At 40.5% G+C, this 13,530-nt stretch overlaps 1 protein-coding gene and 1 long non-coding RNA gene across 4 annotated transcripts in view; one reads left to right on the top strand and one right to left on the bottom strand.

Annotated features, from left to right (window-relative positions):
- LOC104146623 (uncharacterized) overlaps nt 1-13,530 on the bottom strand; it is a 101,416-nt gene that overhangs the window by 66,567 nt on the left and 21,319 nt on the right. The window contains exons 5-7 of the long non-coding RNA XR_011142514.1: nt 11,261-11,381; nt 6,113-6,225; nt 5,233-5,325 (exon numbers count right to left, since the gene is read on the bottom strand). This is a non-coding gene — a long non-coding RNA (uncharacterized lncRNA). The remainder of the gene's footprint in view (nt 1-5,232; nt 5,326-6,112; nt 6,226-11,260; nt 11,382-13,530) is intronic.
- The window catches only part of WNT7B (Wnt family member 7B), a 92,032-nt gene that overhangs the window by 64,472 nt on the left and 14,030 nt on the right, over nt 1-13,530 (top strand). For all 3 annotated transcript variants that reach the window (XM_009678730.2, XM_068952203.1, XM_009678731.2), the window contains exon 3: nt 12,807-13,078. In XM_009678730.2, the coding sequence (XP_009677025.1) occupies nt 12,807-13,078 (272 nt within the window). The remainder of the gene's footprint in view (nt 1-12,806; nt 13,079-13,530) is intronic.

The raw sequence follows: 13,530 nt of genomic DNA, 5'->3' as shown, positions 1-13,530 counted from the left end.
CTTTGTATATTTATCCAAAACCCTCTGAGCTTTTTACTCTTTTAAATTTCTTTCATATGTATGATTTGTGCCACATCTTGCTTACTGGGGCTACAAACTAGACTACAAGGCAGAGACCTTTCAAACACAAAAAAGGCTGAACATCGTGCTTGAACCTAGCTCTCCTCTCAGAAAGTCCCGTAAGGCAAAGCAAATGTGTCAGAAATGTGAATGCAACCACACAAGCAGTGTAAGAGCACCTGGAAAATATTTAAGCAAATTTGAAAGCAGCTTCACCATTGAGCCCTTTCACCAGAACGTTCTCATTTGCTTTCCACAAAATTTAAGCTCTCGCAGATGATGCCAGCAATTTATGACACGCTTGCCCAGCTATTTACCCTATACCTGCAAGATGCAATCTCTGAAGCAGAATTATCAGAAGGGAAGGCGTGCTCATACTGACGCATGGCAGACCCAGCCTCCCCACTGAAACTGCCAAGGAAGGGCTAGTTTGGGCTGGACCGTGAACTAAAGCAGATGAGACACGGTCCTTCTGCTACCATGGGCAGTAACTGGGGTGTGGTAACATCCTAAACCACCACATCAAGACTCACTGCATCTCACCTGTCAAGCCTGCCTTGGCAAGATTGCACCAGAGAAACACATAAAAGAATTCCCAGCAAGCACAGCCAGAACCTCTCCATTACGTTCCTGTGCACCTTTTACAGAAAGGCAACATTCTAGTTTGCTATTTGCTAAAAATTATTTTTCCATTTTTGTCAAGTGTAGGAAAAGGGCTTTTATCTATGTCTATACAGTTCTTTGAAGAATATCTTGAGGCCCCTTGGAAGGCCAGAGTCACTGTCTGTCCAGAAAAGATGAACACATAATAATTTGTGTGCCTGGACAATACTGTCCCAGGTACACAAGATTTATGTAGCTCTGGCCAGCAGTCTCATACACTTCTCGGACCACCCAGCCTGGCTGTCAGCTTTTCTGAGGATGGGCGGTACTTACTCCGTGTTCATCGCTATTACCACAAAAAGGTATATAGGTCAAAGCATTTTTAATGTCATAGTTATTTCATAACTATGAAATATATGTCATAGTTATTTAATGTCATAGTTATTTCACAGTTAAATAACATATTCCCCTTATCTTGCTATTAGAGCGAAAGCTACAACACTACAGATGGTTATGCCATTTTATGATATTGCTCTGGACTTAGACCTGATATCTGTGACAAATACTTTTAAAAAAACCATTATTTATTAGATCCTATCTAGGCCAAGTAGATGCCTAGTGTATGCTATTCAATCTAAAGATACTACCTCTATTCATAAACAGAATCACAGAACGGTTGAGGTTGGAAGGGACCTCTGGAGATCATCTAGTCCAACCCCCCTGCTCAAGCAGGGTCCTCTAGAGCACATTGCAATCTGGATCGCATCTAGACGGGTTTTGAATATCTCCAGCAAAGGAGACTCCACCACCTCTCTGGGCAGCCTGTTCCAGTGCTCTGTCACTCTCACAGTGAAGAAGTTTTTCCTCATGTTCAGATGGAATTTCCTGTGGTTCAGTTTGTGCCTCTTGCCTCTTGTCCTGTCACTGGGCACCACGGAGAAGAGTTTGGCTCCATCCTCTTGACACCCTCCCTTCAGATACTTGTACGCATTGATGAGATCTCCTCTCAGCCTTCTCTTATCCAGGCTGAACAGGCCCAGCTCTCTCAGCCTTTCTTCATAGGAGAGGACCTTATTTTGCAAATGTAATGACTACGTAGAATTAGTACTTTATTTTATAAAAGTCATTCTAATTCTATACTTGGTAGAATCAGGTAAAACGCCACTCTAAAAAGCAAGATGAATACACTAGAAGAAGTTCTGTTGTGTTCAACAGAGTCTCTATCCTAACCAGTGAGACCAACAAAATCATCTTCTAGCTTTTAATGTAGTGAAATCTTTTTCCCCAAGCAGAATATAGAACAGGATAATGGGCTGACAGTAAAATATTTTAAGGATAGGAACTCCTTTACTAAACACACCATATGCCCTTCAGCAATTACACTTAGATGCCTGCTGGCAGAATAGTCAGACAGGCAGACTGTGCAGGGGAATCTGGCTTAACTCTCTGCTGGGGTGAATTCAGAATCCTTCCCTTTTTTTCTGAATTTTCTATTGCCAATTTTGAGGACTTTCCATATAGCTTGTGAGCTTCTGGAAGGCTTGCTTTTTGGTGTCTAAACGCTCTCAACACTTGGTCAGTAAGGCTAGCCCCACGTCCTGGCCATGTGGAAAACACCAGGCAGCGGAACGCCTAAAAGCCAAGCTGCGGAGCCAACAGCCCGTTGTAGATTTCGCTCTAGCTATCTGGACTGTGCCCTAAAATGTAATCACTTTTGTATATTGTAAATATTGGTGTCTAATCTGAAAGCAGTATCTCATCCTTGCAAAATGTCTAGGACTACACTGGCTTGCTATTGCTCTTGCTTTGCATGCGTTTCGGAAAGGGGGTTTCTAGGTTAATACTTCTATATATCAAACAAATATGTTGGCTTATATGGGATTACAATACAGTAACATGAACTAAAAGTTCATGCTGACACATAGAAGAGGCCAGCTGCTAAGACCCTGCTATGGTTGCAGGTGTCTTACTGATGATCAGGGAACATGGTTAACTATTTCCATATGGGGACACCAAAACATTTAGCATCTCTCTGAGACAGAAGCAAATGCAACCTCAGCAAGACCTCTGGCAAGACAGTTACATTAGGTTTTTTTTTTTCAAATTAGAAGTAAAGGAAGGGCATGGATTTAACTCTGCGCAGGTATGGTCTCTGAAGAGGTGTGAGGAGTACAGGGTGCCAGGAGCAGGCTTTAAATACCATGCACTTCTGCACTGATGGCAGGCAAGATGATGCTGAGCATTGCTGCATCCAAATCCCTCTAAGGCTCTGACAGTAGCTGACATGCTACAATAGGATGTGAAGAGTAGAGAAGAGAATCCCCAGTTCCAGGGAACAACGTGGCATTCATGAAGTTGTCCTGCTCCACCATTTAGCTGCATGGGCATCCTCCCCAAAAACCCTGCTGAATTTGCGTTTCAGATGTGAGATGAGAGCTCTGCAGCTGACCTCCTCTGAGGCCTTCCCATGAAGGGACTCCAACAAGAGAACTTCTTTTTATAATATATTTCCTTTGGCCACAGGGATAAATGCCTTAATCTTCTTGTGCCCCAGCTCATCACCTGGGAAACAGAGCTGAGAAAAGTTCCCGTCTGTTGCCCTCTCCAGTTGAAAGGCTCAGCTGTTTAAGGCATGGACTCTCTCTTGCAAAAACAGACCTGCGTTTAACACCAGTTTCACCTGGGTATCACTCAGCTGTACGTAATTCAAATAATTAGAGCAAAAAGGTACTGGCCCACTAAGAGACTCTGCACAACATACTGAGGTAACGTTCACAATTTAAGTAAACCGCCTCAAGAAATTCTGAAGTGAGAGCTGAAATTTCATCTGTAGCATCCATAGACATTTGCACACACAGATACACACCCACAGACACTCTGGCATGCCCAGATATAAGAGCTTAGTGCTTACAACTACCCATAATTCAGTGAACCCTTTAAAAGGTGTTATTATTTAACATGTTTCTACAGCAAAGCGCAGGTGTGCACAGTGATTTACAAAAGACTACAGACATGACCACTGCCCTCAGGGATTTGCTATCTAGGTTAGAAGTGACATAAGATAATACAGGAAAAGATGACTTCATGCAAATGGCAGTGGAGATTTATTTTTAAAGAACTGTGCTTCTACACAGTGTATTTATAAATCAGGCCACTTAAATGATTGAAAAGAGTTAATTAAAATACCGACCCAGCAGAGTCCATGCAGTAAATTCATTGAGAAGGTCTGATTTTGCAAGGCAATGACTTCTTAATATTAACATGCATGGCAGTGGGGATGACAGAGTATTTGTGAAATTGGGTCCACAGCAAAGTCAAATCAAATCATAGAATCAGCGAGTAATTAAGGTTGGAAGGATCCTCCCTTGGCAGCCAAGGAGAATACCCATTCTGAACTGCTTGATTCACTGAAGGCCTACAAAACCTGCACACATGAAATCCCAGTGACCTAAAAGGTTTGGTAACACCTTTCTCAGCAGTTGCACCCTGCTAAACCGGAGCATAAAGTTGACTTGAAAAGTAATTTCCTTAAAGAATGTAATAATACTGTGCCCCCTCCCTGGCAGAGTTTTTGCTTTTGCTGGGTTTTTTTTTTTTGGTGATGTAGAAAGCATATTTTCTATTTCTTAAATTGGAGTTGACAACCTCTCCCTTGTTGAGTGCCACGCAGATCTCTCAGAAAACTTTAACAGGCCATATTGTAATGCAAGAGCACTATCAATAACAACCTTAAAGAAAAAGGAAAAAGAAAAAGATCTGTCCACACGTTTGTAGATTACTTTCTCTTTTTCTTAAATACTGTTTTACTTCTCCTTGTGAAATGCCCATAAAAATAGGGAGCATGATGCGCAGATAAATCCTGCACATAAAAACTGTTATCATGAATACACTGATGTGACTGAACTATTATAACACCTGTTTTCTCAAAGCTCCATTTCATTTAAGGATATTAGCATATTTTAGTACTCATTTTTTCTGAGGTGCCTTCAAGAGTCCATCTCTACAACAATGGGTGCAAAGAACTTTAAAAAATCCAATACTCTGCAAGATCTCTCCAGCTGAGCATTCAGATATTACAATATATCAAACCACTAGTCATTATTATTTAAAAAAAAAAAAAAGACATGCCAAAGTGTTCAGCAGGGAATCATTAAGTCCCTCAGTGAAACCTCAATAGATTCAGGAACAGAACATAGACAGGAGACTATCTCTCTGCTCCAGTTATTGCTTCCCACATATTGCTGGGATGGTATTAGCAGCAGCATTGTGAAAACACAGCCGACTGTGACACTGCACAGACTTTTCTCAGTGGTACAGGGCATCTGGAAACTTCCCCTCATGCTTTGTGCACCGCCTATTTCTCAAGCCATGGTCCTGTGCATTCTTTAAATGACTGCTTAGCACTATGTTTTGACTAAACCTTGACAAAAACAAACAGTGGTGCTTTGAATCAAAACTCAATTTCCCCATTTTTGTAAGAATGAGACACAGACAGTCTGTTAGCTCTGAGTTGATAAGAACAGTTTGCTACAACAAATACAGGTTTGCAGGTGAGAGCCTACAAATTACCTGTTTCTCCGGGCACTTTAAAAGATCCTCCCAAAGCTCATAGCTAGCTTGCTAAACTCACACGAGCTGTCCTAGAAAACTCCAAAGTACATGCTGCCAAAAGACAGTTGATAACAGAATTATGCTCACTTCAGAACAGTAATGCTGACAATTATTTACAGTTGCCAGGAATTAACTAAATATGTTTATGGGGTAAATTAAGAAAAACAATCCCATAAATTGTTGGAAGCCTTATTACAGAAACCACTGTGGAAAGCATCACCAAGCCTTCAGAAAATGACCATGAAATTGGAAAAGTGCTTGAAAAAATGTGAAAAGCAGAAGCACAGTAAATAGCTTTTTTAAATAGACATGCTTCCAAAAGTACTATAAATAGTGACAGCAAGGAGCTGCAAAGAGGCAAGTGTGAAACAAATCTGGCTCGTGTACAGCCCATTCTAAAAGAAAATTTGACAAACCCACACGAGCAACAGGAAACAATCCAGTTGAGAGAGGATGGCCAAAATTCTGGCACCTCCAACCATAAAAACTTAGTGGCAGCCTAGAAATGAAAAATGCTGAATAACAGAGGACTCTGTGTATAAACTATTATGTCATAACACTACATATTCTCAGTTTTGAAACCTGTATCATTCTCTGTCCCTCCCAAGCGTAACCTATAACTGACATAAGGAACAGTCTACAAAGAAGCTGCTGAAATCATGTTAAACCCCTGATTCTCATTTGTTTACATTCGACATAGATCTACTCTGATTAAGCAGACCTATTTGGATGAAACAAATAAACTCAAACAAAACTCTATTTAAATTAAACAGTAATAAGAAAGAAAAGTTTTAGGCAGGAAACAGGAAAAGAATAAATATTGTAAAGAGAATGTTACCCAACATGGTAACTGGAAGACTCCATGAGATGTCATCAGGAAGTCCAGCCCAGAGTAACAGCTATTCAGTCTACATCAGGTTCTTCATTCATGAACACTTCTGAATGCTGAAGCTACAAGAAGAACCATATGACCGTGACTGACTATATCTTGACCATGATCTGACTATATTTCGACAGCAAGCTACACAGTAATCATTCACTCAATGTTTTGTCAGTGACAAAAAACCCAATGGTCCACTGCTCAGTGTAGCAGACTTCAATGGGGGGTATAAAGAAAGGATAATATCAAGAAGGCCAAAAAATTTTTGCATCAGCCTTCACTGAAAGGGTCAATGGTGAGCAGATGCTTACAGAATAAATATAATCAGCGGAGGAATACAATCTCAGCGTTAGATATAGGGAAGTATTTATCAATGTTTGCTAGTCAGCTGTCCCTTAATGAAGTCCTTTTAGAGCCATTAGTCCTGACAGCCATTAGAGCTGAAAACTTGCGGAGAACTCTAAGAGGAGTTGAAAACACAAATGCATTGCCTTTGTCTAAACGAAAAAAAAGAGAGGAATGACAGGGCCAATCAGCTTAATCTCAGTAAGTGAAAAAATATGGGAACAAAAACCCATTCGTAAACTCATAACTGAAAACAAGGAGATGAGTAACAGTCAACAAAGATCTGTCAAGAACAAATGAAGTCAAACCAATCTAATTTCCTTCTTATGCCACCTCGTTCCTCAGAGGCAGAGAACAAGCAGTTTATATCATATATCCTGGTCTTAAATGAGGCTTTTGACGTTGTCTCATAGGACATTCTCCTAAGAAAACTACGGAAACGGCAACCAAATGGGGACATACTGTCTGGAAATTGTACTTTGAGGATAGCTATCAAAATGGAAGGAAGGAAGGAGGCACTGAATGGGTTTCCTTGTGATCTGTGCTGCATCTGACACTGGTCAGTATTTACCTTCTTGACTTGCATGAAGGAATAAGGAATGCTTACTAAATTTAACAACGATGCCAAGCTGGGAAGAACTGCCAGGAAGCTGGAGATTTCAAAATTGAAAACGATCATGAAAAATTCCAGAAATGGTCTGGAAAAAAGGAAAAAGAAAAGAAAGAGGAAGTAAACAAGAAAGACAAGTAAAAATCTATATGTGGGAATAATCAGTTACACAAAGGCAAGATGGAAAACATCTGGCGTGATAACGCTGCACAGAAGACCACAAACTGAGTAAGAGTCAAAAATGTCCTGCTGCTGTGAAATCACCATACTGGGCATCAGTAAACAGGAGTACAGCTTGCAAGACACGTGAAGTGCTCCTTCTGTTCCACCTAGAACGGGTGATGCCTCAGCTGGAGCGCTCGGGTGCATCTCTGGTGCTGCACTGCAAGAAACGTGCCGACCAGTCTACAGAGTCCAGGCAAGAGCAACAGGAATGATCAGAGGTCCTGAAACTATATCCTAGACTAACTGATTGAACGAGTCTAGAAAGGGGACAAAAGTCTTCAACTGCTTAAAGGCTGCTGTTAGAAGAATGGAAAAATCAGTTCTTTGTACAGGAAGAAGCAGTAGGTTTCCATTCAGTGAGACAGTTTCAGGTTAACAACATTCTGTATAACAACAGAAGTCCTGAGCACTGGAAAAGGCTACGCAGGGGGGCCTGCAGCATCTCCACCACTGATGGTCTTTAAGGGCAGGATAAATAACAAGCTGTTATGAATGACCTGTATTATTAGCCTATGTTGAGGGATGGTTGAGGGGTGGACTAGACAGCCTCGTGAGGTTCTTCCCAGCCCTACTTTTTAATATTTTCTGCTTATACAAAGCAGATTGTAGTGTTCTGTAGTTCTTGCATGTAGCATTGGGTGTAGTAAATTAGAGGGCTGGAAAAATTGTCCTGACCCCTGCATTCAGCTTTTAGATTACACTTCAAGAAGCCTAAAATCAGTTACACTAAAAATGCAAATAGAGAAAAGATCTGCTCCAAACAGTGAGAAAACTCTCACTGATTGCTATTACCCTTGGATCCAACCCAAAGAGAAGCGTCTGTAGTATTTGCTCTGAGAACTGTTAAAGAATATGTTGAATAAAATACAAAGTCGCTAAGCCTGACAGCAAAAATCTTTGCCCATCCCCACCTGGAGTGCTGCTGTTCAATTTTAGCCTATTCATTTAGACGTATCTATTGTTTTCTCCCCATAAGAAATGATTCAATGTGTCCTCAGCTTTCAATTGCAAAAAGAAGACTTGTCCAGAAGGATCAGTTTGGCAAAAAGTCCACCTTCTGCCATAGTTCATTTCCTCTTACCACTGACCTATGTTGTATTTTGTCATATAATCAAAGCTCCACTGGTGTCTACAGACTGTGTAAGTTTGTTTTGTTTAATAGCAGTGTGTAACTTTTTTTCTATCATTGTTGATCCAGGATTTAGCAAATTACTGTCTAAACAGTATATATTCCACAGTCTAATATTTCAAGATAAATTACAGTTCTAATAGCTGACATTCAGCAGCACCCTTATTCATCTGGCTGCAGACAAAGACATTTCTGAATTATGTGTGAAATAGTAATATCCTTGTCTAGTTACTCAGAAAAATAGATGCCTTGCTAATAACTATGAAACAGTTAAATATGTAGAGCTGCACCCATAGCTGAATGATCAAAATACATATTTATCATACACAATTCTCAGCTGATTGTGGTTACATGCTGCTGAATATATGTGTATTAGAATGTAGTAAACTACAGCAATTATGGAACTTGTAATAATTTCCACATCAGACCATATTAAGTTTAGCGCTCTGTTAGCAGTCTAAAAGTTAGTCAGAGATGACGTCTAAATTAGGGATAAAGTATAGGCTGCTCCAAGATGGCAACAATGGATAAATAGACTCCTCTCACCCTATCTGCCAGAAACTGCTCATTGTAGGAAGCAACGATCCAACATCTGTTTGTGTGAGCAAAAACCGCCTACGTTAGTGGGTGTTAGAGCTTGTTTTAAAGGCAACCTGCAGTCAGAATGCAAATGAAGTCAGGCAAACAGCTCCGACTAGCAGACCACATGCAAGAATTCTCTCATGCCCTGTCAGATTGCAAGAAGCAACCTTCACCACTTTTAACAAAAATAAAATAGCTTCATTTCAGTTGGTATAGATGGTCATCTTCTATGGGAGCTATCAGATCACAGAATTTCTGTTTACTATTGTATATTTTGGAAATTAAATCAGAAACGTCATCTTTGACACCAAGGAAGGTATTTCTAACACTGAAATGGATTAATACAATAAGAGCCAAACAGTGTCTTTTCCATCAAAATTAGATCTCACTGGAATTATTCCAGTCTACATGACAGAAAACTTTTTAAAGTTAAATGAGGGATTTTTATTCTGAGACACAGACAGTGAGCAAATATGCTGCCAAATGACTAGGTGATCAGGATATTTACCAGGAAAAGAAAAATCCAGCTTCAAGTTAGTTGGGTCAAATCCCAAATCTGCTGCTATTCGCAATAGCTTTTCCCCTTTTCATGACTGTTTTTGGAAAGTCTTGACTTTGTTTCATTGCGGAACGGGAATATTTTTAAATATTTTTTCTGAATCTCTGAAAATGTCATAAGATAAGGTTGCTGTTCCCCATTCAGGTATCACAGCAATCATTATTTAAATTGTTTTAGCCACCTGACAAAGACTTGCTTAGAAATGATTCCACATGGTGACAGTGACATGTTACGGGGAGGCTCTCTACGCAGCACATACTTTATCTGAGCACAGAGGTTTCCCTTCCTCCTTCATCAGCATTTTCTGATAGACTGTATTGATCCTAGGTGTTTAGAGAACTGCTCAGGTCATGTTTATACCAAAGTTCAAAAGAAGTTTCAGAACACCCTCTAATTAAAAAAAAAACAACCAAAACAACAACAAAAAAACCCAAAATTCAATTTTTAGCAGATTCAATGGGTACAAGTGAATAGCATTTACTAGGACGCCCTAACCTGCAAAAGAAGTCCAATTTTCAATCCAAGTTATATTTCTGAGCTCCTCTTGTTTTATAACTGTATTGAAATACAACAGTGATCTTTTCAGAGAATCAGTATGGTTTCCATCTGGTATTATCCCATGACTTGAGATAATTTCACTACTCCTATAGCTCTTAAGTGGGTGAAAGAAAGATACTTTTCTCTGGTACTGAAGATAATCAGGGGTATCATGGGGAAGAGGGGGAGAGGAATGATAAAGACATAGAGTATTCTTTATTTTACAAAACTGATCAAGGTAAGTGCCTTGCGAAAGCTCCTGGACAGTCACTGACAAAGTGGCCATTATAAAATGCCTTACTTTCTATGCTGGATACATATAGAATATGTTGAACTTTCAAATAAAAATGAAGCGGTATGTCTCTAGTCAATCTCTTGGTAAATCTATTGAACTATAGCTAGCCCTGATAAGAATATGTTCCTGTTCATTTATAAGCTTTTCTGCTTATGTTTCAAAAATGTCTGGACTCCTCAAAAATCTTCATGAGGCGGACTTCACATTCTCGTTTATTCTCATCCTGAAGAGAAAGGAAAACTTAAATTTGTCTAATATCTAGTGTTTACTGTATCTCATATTTCCAGTTTTTCAAATAATAGATTAGGAATTGATATTTTTAAAAGGAAATGAAGAAAGAAATCCTGAAAGTCAACAAGATACACTTTAAAACATGAGTTTCAGCTTGACTTCAGCTGGAGAGTGAAGAAGAAAGGACTGAATATTGATATGCATTTTTAGAGAACACACTAGGAACTAGAACAGAGGTTCCCTAACTTCCCAAACTTTTTTGGATTGCTATCAACCCTCAGAATTTCTTGTGGACCACCAGGCATCATTATCATCAAACTTTTAATTGAAAACACTATTAAAAACACTGTTTAATATGGCTCTGCAGATTAGCTGCAAACCTTTTACCATGGCCTCCTGGACCACCAGTGTTCTGCGGATCATGGTTTGGGAACCACTGAACCAGACTACACACGTAGTACACCCCAACAAAACATTTCTGTGTCTGAAAGCAAAGTCAGTCCTTCTATTGCACAATGTACTCAAATAATACACAAGTGAGTTTAACCTTCTCAATACGTGAAGAACACAACACTCCTTTATTTTTTTCTTACCTTCATTTTCTTTTTTATTGCTTTGGAGAAACAAGCTAATGGTGCCAAAAACCAGTTTACGATTGCTTCTTGTAGGATTTCTCTCAAATCCAGCAGCAGCGTTAACCTTTCAGGAAGCTATCTATGAAAATAAGAAATATAAAACATAAAAAAAAAAACCCATGCAGTGCACAGGTCATTCCAGAACAGTTATGATATCTGTGAATCCTAAAATAAAAATGGAAAAATAGCTTCTAGGGTTATTTCTTTTTTTTTCCCCTTCCCAAATCCATGAACCATGTTAAAGCTCTGTGTGTGGTCATTAAAGCATTTCAGCAACTTTCTGCAAATTCTTTACAGTTATTCTTTGGCTGTGGTACAACAAGATTGACTGTTTATCACCAGATAAATACACAGAAGATGATGATGATAGCACTGAGGAATAGTTTTGTAGGGTAACATTATAAAGGAAAACAGCAAAACATAAAGGGCCATGATCCAGCCCTCAATTAAGTCAATGACAGAACGCAGAGTGGGAAGCAGCTGTAGCGCCCCTTCCAATCATTCTGACGCCGTATCTCGTTGGTTATGTGTCCCAAAGGCGGCTCGGCCAACCAGGGTCTAATCAAGACATGGGTTTATTTGCCTCTCTTCACATACTCAATATCAACAGCTGTAATACGGCATTGGGATCAAGGAACCTTGGCAAGTAGTGGCACCATAAAAAAAGAAAAATTGAACTTTGCATAAGAACAAGCCTATGCTTACGTGACAGTATCTCAGTTGTTTCAGAGAGGAAATAAAGCTGCCACAGCAGTTCTCTATGCCCTGTACGCTCAAGACCTAAGATAAGGCAGAAGTTTGATTCAGAGCATGAGTGGGAAAGAGCAGATACAGCAAAGCTAATATGTAGGAGGAATCAGCAATGGAAAGAGCTGGTCTCTGCTTTACCTTGGAAGAAAAAAAGTGCCTGCCTAAATCTTGTCTTTACAGGCCTCTTTTGCTACACTTGGCAGACAGCATTAGCAAAGGGCACTACTGGAGCACTTATAAGGACGGGCAAATAACCTTCCCCATTTGCGTCCTAGCCCTCTTACATATCTGAAAGGGTCTGGTATTTTTTAAGGTGTCTGAACACTCTTTTTTCCCATGCAGTGCCAACTCTTAAAGCCAGCTATTATCTTCTGGTGAGCATCGCCATCAGTGACGCACCTATTACTTGCCTGAAATACATACAGTTCCATTCAGCTAGCACACCTGACTAGATACTACACAACCAAATTGTGCTGCCTCACCTCACCACTGTCCAAACGCATTGCCCAACGCCTCTCCGTTTAAGGGGGTTAGACGGGACTGCTGTACTGCTGGTGCTTAACTGGGGCAGTAAGCCTCAGTCTCGCCAAGTGTTTAAAATATGTACGTGATTTGTTAAGAATAAGAAATACGCACTGGTAGTGATGATCTCCTTACATTCACACCTGACGACGTTGCCGTACATAACGTGTGTACTTTCTTCAGTAAGTGCTGCCTTTCTGCAAACCCACCAGTTTTTGGCTTCTCTCCACAGGAAGCAGGGAAGCTGCATTCACCTATGCCATTACTGCTGCTGGGGTTGCGCACGCCGTCACGGCTGCCTGCAGCCAGGGCAACCTCAGCAATTGTGGCTGTGACCGAGAGAAACAGGGCTACTACAACCAGGAGGAGGGCTGGAAATGGGGAGGCTGCTCTGCGGATATCAGATACGGCATTGAGTTCTCCCGGAGGTTTGTGGATGCCCGCGAAATCAAAAAGAACGCCCGGAGGCTGATGAACTTGCACAACAACGAGGCTGGAAGAAAGGTATTCTGGAAAGGACGAGGGATGGGGAGACGTGCGTGCTGGAGGAAGGGGGGAGGTTGGTATGGTCTAAAGGGGAATTCCCTGACAATTCACCTCTTTCTCTACTGGTATCCCCCACCTACATCAAGTTATCTGCTAGTGTTTAATGTTTACATTTTGCTGTTGTTCCTCTTTATTCGGAGCTGGCTATGTATTACAGCTCCCATCGCTGTTCCTCTAAATATTTCTGCGTCCTAAGCGTTCTTTCCAGCCCCTCCAATAACTGCCAGAACTTTGCTGGAGCTGTTTGGGATAATGACAAATCTTTGCTTTTCATCTCCTTTGCAAAAATCTAGTGAGAGATGATGGACTTGTGATGGGACAGGACTGGATTGCTGTAACGCTGAACTTCCACAGCACTAGCAGCTATTTATTCTACCCAAAAACAAAACACTTCTTTGACCACAGTTCTA

The sequence above is a fragment of the Struthio camelus genome, chromosome 1 (assembly GCF_040807025.1).
Source record: "Struthio camelus isolate bStrCam1 chromosome 1, bStrCam1.hap1, whole genome shotgun sequence".
Taxonomy (NCBI): Eukaryota; Metazoa; Chordata; class Aves; order Struthioniformes; family Struthionidae; genus Struthio; species Struthio camelus.
Note: the sequence above shows the minus strand (reverse complement) of the source record. Positions and strands in the feature narration are given on the sequence as shown.